We start from the raw sequence: 9,999 nt of genomic DNA on the forward strand, positions 1-9,999 counted from the left end.
CGAGAGACACTGGCTTGGAATGTGGTGTCGTGTAGACTGCCATTGCTACACTTTGATTTGTTCGGGAAATAAAGCTGATTTTTTTTTATTACAGTCTTGTTTGCACAGTAAAGACAGATTATTTTGTGCCGACAATCTTGTTTGTGAAATAAAGAAAATAATTTTTGGTGACAAACTTTGTTTTTTAAAATAAAGACCGATATCTTGTGGTGACAATGGATCAAGGGGCCAGACCAAGACAACAGGGTGCGAGTGGTGATCCGTCAAGGTTATCGACACGTATACCGGATTATAAGAAGACTCCCAGCCCTATCTTCACCGAGCAAAGAGAAATAGGAAACTATAGTATTGACAACGAAGGGAAGTTTCATCATGATGCCCGGCAGCTGAGAAAATATGTCCCTCCGGAAGATAATAAAAATGTTAGGTTTGATGTGACGAGTGGCACTGAGGACGCGATACAGCGAGACGAGACGGACAATAGAGAGAAGTATAAAACATTTCTTCAGTGGATTGTGGAGGACAAGAACAGATTTCTGATGGAAAAGCCAGCAAAAACACACGGTTCTCGCCCAAAAGGGAACGGCCGATTCCACAGGTTTGTCTTAGTTAGGACACATCTTTTTCCAGTAATAGATCTAGTTTACTTCAAATGTATTAAAACCAGCGCTGAACCAAATTATGGACACCCACGTCTCTGATCTGTCTTCTCTGTTTATGATAAAAATTAAACTAATTCAAAATGAAAGCATGTCAGTTCAGAATTTATCACGCTATGTTGAGGCAAGGGCACATTATACTGTCTGCAGCGTGTTTTGTTATCAGAGAATGTGTGCATGTGACGCACGGCTTGTTATCGACAAACCTGCTTAATGCCCCCCGCTCCTTCCTAGACCGACACCGCCCACCGCCTCTCACCGTACCCGCAGCCTTACCACCCTCGCTCCCAACCTCCTCTACTTTCCACGTCCGCTAACCGCTCCTGATTTTTGGACGTGACGTGTCGTCCGATTCCTGGAAATGACGTGGCGCCTAGAGAAAATAACCTCGCCTTCCAGGACTTCAGTTTTCCTCCGACATGAACTTCAACATTTTCACTTTGACTGAAATATCTAAAAAGTTTATAAAATTGAAGGCCCTATAATCGATATGGAAGTGATTTTTCACACCTGGTGTGCGAATAAGAAATAATTCTATTCGCACAGGGCCGAGCCTACGTTGATTTTGGACCTCGTTTGTCACTCCCGGGTATCCCACCTTTTGACAAAGGCTTTAAATGTTAAAACAACTGTACACTAACTAGTAGAATATCATACTTGTTTAAGTTTTAGGGTTAAAGCATACACTACTCTCTCTCTCTCTCTCTCTCTCTCTCTCTCTCTCTCTCTCTCTCTCTCTCTCTCTCTCTCTCTCTCTCTCTCTCTCTCTCTCTCTCTCTCTCTCTCTGTCTCTCTCTCTCCTTCAAGGCGGAAGGGGAAGAAAAAAAAAAGAAAAAAAAGAGAGATCTGAGTCATTATCATTGACACAATACACAACTTGATTTCCTATTTGAGTGGGGGGGGGGGGGGGGGGGAAGGTTCGTATCGCATTGCACAATTAGAATTAGATCTATCCCTACCAAAAACAGCACATAACAAGATTGCTCACTCAGCCCGAAAAGTGTTGACAGAAGTCCGTGCAGTTCTCCAGATGGCGCTGGAGTCTTTATTTTGAAGCTCTCTTTCGTTTCTCCAGAAGAAGAATAGGATAAGCCCTGTGCGAATAACTACAGCAGATCTAGGTCCGCAGATTTAACTAAGCTATTAGCAGTTCTGCGGTTAGCTGACAAAGCCCCTGTTTTCATTTTTGGCTTCAACTATTTTTTATTTGCGAAATGGAAAGCCTACTTGAGTGGAAAAAAAGTCACAGTGAAATAGTGAGTAGTTTTTGAATAAATTAGAATTTAAATTTAGAAAGAACACCTTTTTAAAATGTTTACACAAACAGAAAACCTCTTCTTCTCGAAACTACTGTAAAAAAAAAAAGAAGACATTTTGTGAGGCAGCGCGGTGGAATCAGGCTCTCGTCAAAATAATTAAAGTGAAGAAACTTGCATTTTTCCGCAGGTTTGTGAATTTTTATCAACTTTTTGTTTTTTGGCTCAACACCTTTCATTCCCATTAAAAAACTCATTTCTGTGTGGATTTTTTTTAAAAACGTTGATTAAAGGCACAACAAATTTTAATTTTCAGTTACCACGGACTCTTAAGCTAAGGAAATAACTAATCTTTGGCGGCAATTTTCTCACTAATTTTACCTCTGAAAACAAGTGACCCCCACCTCCTTCTTTCGCAAATATCTCGACTTGTCTTCAAGATAATTGGATAGTTTTTTCGTCCAAATAAAGACAAGTGAACAATCTTTAAGACGATACCAATAACTATACATGCCCAAAAATTGACGAGAGCCTGATTCCACCACGCTGCCTCACATTTTGTGAGCGTATGGCAGAGCTAGAAGTATCTATAAGCAGCTTGCCCTTTGAACTTCACCAGCCTGAACAGAACTTTACAGGATCTGGTATTCAATTAGAAAATCTTTAAACTGACCGTGTTCCAAAGAATTGTCAAAGCCAATGAGCTACATCAGAATTACAAAGTTGTATCTGTGATATTTTTTGCCGTTTTGAGTCATTAAGACCAAGAGGTCAGAAATCATACGATTTGTTTCTTTTTGTTTGTTTTTTCTTTAAAAAGTTCAAGAGCAACGGAACAAAACAAAAACTCCCTTTGAGATAGCAGAAGTGCACCACACTCATCCAACAACCTGTAAAATATTTAAGTGGCCGGGAGATAATGAGTAGCCTTTAGATGGAGCAGTTTTAAAAAAAGAACTAAAATATTCTTAAAATAGAGATAAAAATCTTTTCTGACATGAAAATCTAAAAAAAAGACCCAGGTAAAGGGCAATAAAGTTCTTAATATCGACGGGAAGGACTTACGGATTATCAAAAACATGTACTGGGATCAAACGGCTGCAATGAGAATAGAAAACGACATCAGCGAATACATACAGATTGAAAGAGGAGTCAGACAAGGATGTGTACTTTCTCCAGACTTGTTCTCCCTGTATAGTGAAAATATCATGAGACACATAGAAGAAATGCTTGGTATCTCGATAGGGGGACATAATATAAACAATCTAAGATATGCAGATGACACAGTCCTAATAGCAGAAGATGAAGAACACCTGCAGAATCTATTAAATGTCATCGTACAAGAGAGTGACAACATGGGCTTAAACCTAAACATCAAGAAAACCGAAACGATGGTGATAAGCAGAAATACTCCAATCCCAACATGCAATATCAAAATCAATGATACCACCCTCAAGCAAGTACAACATTTTAGATATTTGGGGACCATTATATCATCAGATGGTAGATGTCACATCGAAATTAAAAGCCGCATTTGCCAAGCAAAAGCAACCTTCCACAAGATGAAACAGATACTAACAAACATCAATCTGTCACTGGAAATGAGGAAAAGAGTATTGAAAAGCTACATCGAGCCAATCCTATTATACGGGTGCGAAGCATGGACAATCAATAAACAGCTGGAAAAAACAATTGTTGCGGCAGAGTTGTGGTTCATGAGACGCATGCTACGTATCCCATGGACAGCTAGAAAAACAAATGAAGAAGTCCTGGTTGAAACAAATTATAGAAAACAACTTATCACGAATATAAGAAAACGACAGGCAAATTTTTTCGGACACACAATGCGGAAAGAAGCATTAGAGAACATTGTAACAACAGGAAAGTTTGATGGAAAGAGAGGTAGAGGCAGACAGAGGGAAAAGATACTGGACAAGATGACAACATGGTTGGGAGCAGCAAGAACAACAGACACCATTGCTGCTTCGAAAGACAGATGGAAGTGGAGGTCCATGATCGCCCACGCCAGTCGGCAAGGCACCGGATGATGATGAAAGGGCAATAGCTCGTTTATTATCATTTGCTTCAATTTTTTTTTTAAAGATTCAAACGAATAGGCTTCAACCAAGAGGACCTAAAATGATATAATAAATATATTATTATAATCAGTCCATGCTTTCGAGAACTATCAACTTTTTAAAATATTAACGAACATTGGGTAAAAAAAAAACACAAAACGAGCATTATTTCTTAAAAGCATTCAGCTTCAAGGGCGTGACTTGCCCGTTGTTGTCTCAAGACAAGGATGGTAAAACCATGACTGTCAGTTGTATCAGATAGATAGGCCTATAATTCACCGTGTTGAGAAAGTTTAGGAAAAATTTGATGAGGAAAAAGGGCTATGTTGTTGAAAAGTTTGCAGTGTGATGGGGCAACGCTCCACACGTAAAGAGTGGCCCTAGCATGGTTGCAAGAAAGGTTTGGGAAACAACTTATCTTCGGAGAGCTTACAAATGAATGGTAACCACATTACCTCGACTTGAACCGCCTATACTATTTCGCGTTTTAAATTCAGAGTCAAGACACAAACAATCAATCAATTGAAACTCAATGTTGAATGGCAGGTCCAAAGAGTCGACTTGGAAACATGCTAGATTTCTATTCAAAATGTCCGTGACAAGCTGTAGATTTTTAAGGCAACAGTTTGGTTAGAGGTATTGATGGGGGGAAAAAATAAATTTCAGTTTGTTTTTTCAAGTCAAGGAGATCAAGAAATTCAATGTCTGTAGATCATTCAGATGTCACCCTAAGAAATGGTATTTATCTTTGTCGAGATAACAACAAATAACAACTGATAAAAACAGAAAACAACTGATAACAACAAATAACAACTGATAACAGAAATAACAACAGACAACAATAAAATAACAACAAATATCAACACAAATGTCCTAATGTTTTTTTTCCCCCCGATAAATTGTTCCTTTCGATCGACAAATATCTACCCAAACGTGGTAATTTAGTTACATTAACTTGCTTTTTAAGGTAGTCAGTTGTTATTTGTTGTTATCAGTTGTTATTTGTTGTTATCTCGACAAAGATAAATACTGGTATAACAGATAACAAAAAATAACAACTGATACTGATAACAACAAATAACAACTGATACTGATAACAACAAATAACAACTGATACTGATAACAACAAATAACAACTGATACTGATAACAACAAATAACAACTGATAAAAATAAAATAACGACAAATGTCAACACAAACGTCCTAATTTAGTTACTTTTACTTGTTTTTTTTAAGGTAGTCAGTTGTTATTTGTTGTTATCAGTTGTTGTCAGTGGTTATTTGTTGTAATCAGTTGTTATCTGTTGTTATCAGTTGTTATTTGTTGTTATCTCGACAAAGATAACTAGGCCTACCGCTAAGAATTGCATTTGTCTTTTCTTTATTGCTATTTTTATCAGTCGCCAGTTGCGACTTTTGCTGATGTAAATTGTAAATGGCTTAGTATTGTGCCTCAAGACAGTAAACCGTTCCAATATTAAACCACTGTTCGTTTCATTAAATATCACTGTATTCAGTTGAACTTGGTGGCTAATGAAAGGGGATTTTGTCCTCTTTTCAGCTGTACCAAAACCTCCAAGTATGAAATGAGGGCATGCACGTAATGGACCAAGCCTCTAATTGTGAAATGTTTTCATTTAAAAAAGACATTTTTTAAAAATTTAGGGGGGGGGGGGGGTTGGTAAGTGTTTTGCGGTGCTTGCAATTGCATAAGGTCACATGAGCTCGCGGGACTCATTAAACATTTTCAGTTGGTATGAAATTTTGAATTTTGCCCGGGTGGCTGCTCAAGCCTACTCTAATCGATTTTAGACCGCCCAGGGATCTTTCATGTGGGCAACTTGCATACGGGACCTCCGAGATTTTTCGCCCTTGTCTTAGGAGGCTAGGTGTAGATTTTTCCTACTAGAAGATCAGGGGTGTGGCTGAAAGATAGCAGTAAAAAGGAGCCAAAAAGGAGCTGTAGAAAGGCTGCAGAAAGAGTCGGGAGCCCTGAGGGGACAAAGGAGGTGAGGGGGTGGGGGCAGAGAATGGAGACGAAATCAGACAACAGAACATTGGTGGACAGCAGGAAAATAAGGGAAAGAAGACAATTTTAGAGAAGAAAATGTTTCGGTTGCCACCAGGATTCGAACCCGGGACCTTTGAATGACAGGTGAACACCTTAACCTCTAGGCCATGAACCCCCCCCCCCCCCCCCCCAAATGTTCCAAGTACCTAGTGCACCAAAACCTCAAGTTATGAAATGAGTACATGTACGTTGTGGACCTTGCTGTCAGGACTCATCTCCATTGCTTGGTCGTGCTAGTGTTTGACGGCTTAGGTAGGAACACGAGTTACGTTCCTTTGTTTTGTCTCATTTATTCTTTCTTACCCAGTTTGTCTCCAGATTTTGTTTGCACCAGAGGTCTGGTCAGCCGAGTGCTTTGTGTGCCTTATGAAAACAACAATGTGCTTGAGTTGTCTGTCATCAAGTTCCGAGGCACATACTTTTTGTGTGAGGGTGATTATCCCTTCACCGGGGAAGCGAATGTGTGGGGCTATAGATTCGAGCAATACGTCACTGCAGGTAAGTAATCCATGTCTGTGCCATTCGGTAATCCGATGTGTTGAATCTGACTTTCCTAGCCAGGTGAATTACGCTTGAGTCTGAAGCTGGGAATAAAAACACATCGGGAAACTTTATGGAAAAAATGCCTTAATTTTGTGAGGCAGCGTGGTAGAATCAAGCTCTCATCAACTTTTGAGCATGTAGAGTTATTGGTATCATCTTAAAGCTTGTTCACTTGTCTTTATTTGGATGAACAAAATATCCATTTATCTTGATTGCAAGTTGAGATTTTTGCGAATGAAGGAGGTGGGGGTCACCTGTTTTCAGAGGTAAAATTAGTGAGAAAACGGCTACCAAAGATTAGTTATTTCCTTAGATTAAGAGTCCGTGGCAACTGAAAATTTACATTTATTGTACCTTTAATCAACGCTTTTCAGAAAAATCCACCCAGAAATGAGTTCTTTAATGGTCATGAAAGGTGTTGAACCAAAAAACAAAATTTTGATAAAGCTTCACAAACCTGCAGAAAAATGCAAGTTTCTTCATTTTGATTATTTTTGACGAGAGCCTGACTCCACAACGCTGCCTCACCTTTGTTCCCGAAACTATGAGAATAGATCATTTCAGAGGGGTTCTTTTCTATTGTTGTGTTGTATGATGTCTTTCTGTTCTCGAAAACGTTTTTTTTTCTTTTCCCGTTGAGGAATGGACAGTGGACATAAACATTTCCTCACGTTAGCTAGACCACAATCCCAGTGAGCAGTTTATGGAGTGATTTAAGCAGGCGTTAAAACGTCACTACTTTATAATTATAAACTTCCGGAGCACCGGGGAACAGCGACTCTATTTTTAAAAACAGGAAAAAATTTGTCCGGGGAACAGCGACTGCCCTAAGCGTTGATTAAAGGTACAATAAATGTAAATTTTCAGTTGCCACGGACTCTTAATCTAAGGAAATAACTAATCTTTGGTAGCCGTCGTGATGGTATTGATGATGGTATCGATACACCCGCGGCCCGACAAAAAGATTGTTAAATAAAACATTTAAAACTATGTCTAATCGTAAAAATAATATCAAAATCGGAACCAGGGTGTCCAAATTAACAAAATAATTCGCGGTTGACTGTTTTTCTTGCTGGATTTAGAAGATCACAAAAAGAAGTATTATATAGATTCTACCAAGATTGCATCTTGTAGTATTTTCCTATCATAAAGAGGACAGACAACAGTCACTTTTTAACTGATCTCATAACAGACACCCCCCCCCCCACACCTTCAGTGGGAAGTGACACGTGGGAGGCTGTGAGACAAAATTCCTTTGAAGTTTGCCGCCCCACGGGATTAAACTTTGCTCGCAGAATTTTCAAAATAATTATCGCAGCTAAAACTGATTTCATTTTCGAAATCGGCGTATCAAAATAAGCAAAGTTGCTCTCGTGGAACCTGATTTTATGCCATATTTTAAAACTTGAGCAACTTTTTTTTCAATTATCTATTTTCAATATAAAGTTAGGTATCAAGGTCACCCAGTGCGTTGTAAGTGCATCTGACGTCAAAGCTGTTAGGACTACACACTGCACACTAGGCTAGATGTCTACTATCTACTACTGCACAGTCACTGAACAGTGTACAGTAGGCCTATTGTGACTTGGTCGAAAGAATCTCTTATTCTCTTTATTGAGATGTTGAGGCCTACAGATCCCTCGAATGTCTGTGCACGATTAAGTCCTGAGACTACAATAACAAATTATTAAAAGAGGGCGTAGGGAGAGCTTGTGTCATTAGAATTTTGCAACTAATAACTTCGTGGGCCTCTTTTTACGTTTGTTGAGTAACAACACACAGAATGCAGGCAAACTGTTGCGAAGAGTCATCTGGCTCAAGAAGAAGGAATCTCCCCCAATTTAAAGGGAATTGGACACTATAAAATGGAACGTTTAAACAGAATGAGAATGGAGTTTGATCAATCTGACAGTTCTACTATACGAAGAATGTAATACGATTTATCGCTGAGAGTTACTTGGGCTTTACATATTAACCCTTTTCATGGCAACCTATTTATATCCCTTTGACCGACAACTGGGTGTAACACACCCGCACATGTATTATACAGTGGGTTCCAAAAGAAACTTGATAATGTAATCACCCAATAATCGGGTTAAAGCCTTGCACTACCCACTCATATAACGTACCAATTTAAAGCTAAATAAATTCTGCATCATCTGACATAATAATATTTATTCTATGTTAAGAGATGCTCGATATAATACTATGATCACTCAAAATTGACCGTAAACAATCAGGCTTGGCAAAAATTGTGCGAAATCACAGAAACGTTGTTTTCGCGCGTGTATTGGAGACCATCAATATTGATAGAATGGACATACATTGCATATCCAATGAATGGAGAATTTGTTTCTCAGAAATAAACAATATTTATTGTCGATAGTTTCAATTTCAAACAAAACAGAAAACAGAGTAATCACAAATACCACAAAAACTTGGACTTAACATTAAATATTGTACTCATTGTGATTTTGTGTAGGAGCCATTGGTTTTGTGTAGTGCAAGAACCCATAGGGCATCGACTCTGCTAAATTTTGGACAATTATCAGTCATTTCATCCCAGATGTCACAGACGGTTGCAAACGAAGGGTTTGAATTGGGAGCAACGTCAATTTTCTTCAGATGCTGTTGCATGGGATTTCACATACCTGTAGGATTCATATCGGGCTATTTACTGGTGACTATACTCCAACGTTGATATGATATAATTTTCAAAGAATTGTCTCGTGATAATATTGGCCCATTTAGAAAGTGATTTGGCCATGGATAGAGATGTCTACTTGAATGACAATATGAGGGAAATAAGGGTAAGACATGACATTCCAACACTTGCACGATGTAGTCAGCTACAGCAAGCCATCCGATGATTCACATGCGGACGATTTTGTTCATTCCGTCCCACCACACCAAAAATGGCAGTTTCGTGGCCTCTGCTCTCACTGACAGATGATTTTTCCTAAATCTAACTTACACAGCCATGTTCTAAAAGGTGTGTGCTCTACAAGAAGACCAATAGCTCCTAAACAAAAACAAAAGCATACTAATGAGCATATGCAATGTTAAGTCTGAGTTCAGCATGGTATTTGTAAGTAGTCAGTTTTCCAACTTGTTTGAAAATATATTTCAGAACATGCCGCTCATTGCAGAGACAATAATATTTCTTTTCATTTGATATTCAATACATATCCATTCTACCAACGTTGATGAACCCCAATACACGCATGAACACACTCTTACGTTTCTTTGATTTCGCCCAATTTTGCCAAGCCTGGGTTTTTAAGGTCAATTTTAAATGACCATATCTCGAGCATCTCTTTACATAAGTGAAATATTATTGTGTCAGATGATGCAGGATTTATTCAGCTTTAAATTGGCATACAGCATGAATG

General features: G+C 38.7%; 1 protein-coding gene across 1 annotated transcript in view; it reads left to right on the forward strand.

Moving 5' to 3' along the window:
* The first annotated feature begins 6 nt into the window (after positions 1 to 6).
* The window catches only part of LOC101852231 (decapping and exoribonuclease protein-like), a 19,112-nt gene continuing 9,119 nt past the window's right edge, over positions 7 to 9,999 (forward strand). The window contains exons 1-2 of the mRNA XM_005095254.3: positions 7 to 598; positions 6,372 to 6,562. Coding sequence (XP_005095311.1) covers positions 216 to 598; positions 6,372 to 6,562 — 574 coding nt within the window. The 5' untranslated portion in view covers positions 7 to 215. The remainder of the gene's footprint in view (positions 599 to 6,371; positions 6,563 to 9,999) is intronic.

This window comes from Aplysia californica, unplaced genomic scaffold (assembly GCF_000002075.1).
Source record: "Aplysia californica isolate F4 #8 unplaced genomic scaffold, AplCal3.0 scaffold00098, whole genome shotgun sequence".
In the NCBI taxonomy this organism is placed as follows: Eukaryota; Metazoa; Mollusca; class Gastropoda; order Aplysiida; family Aplysiidae; genus Aplysia; species Aplysia californica.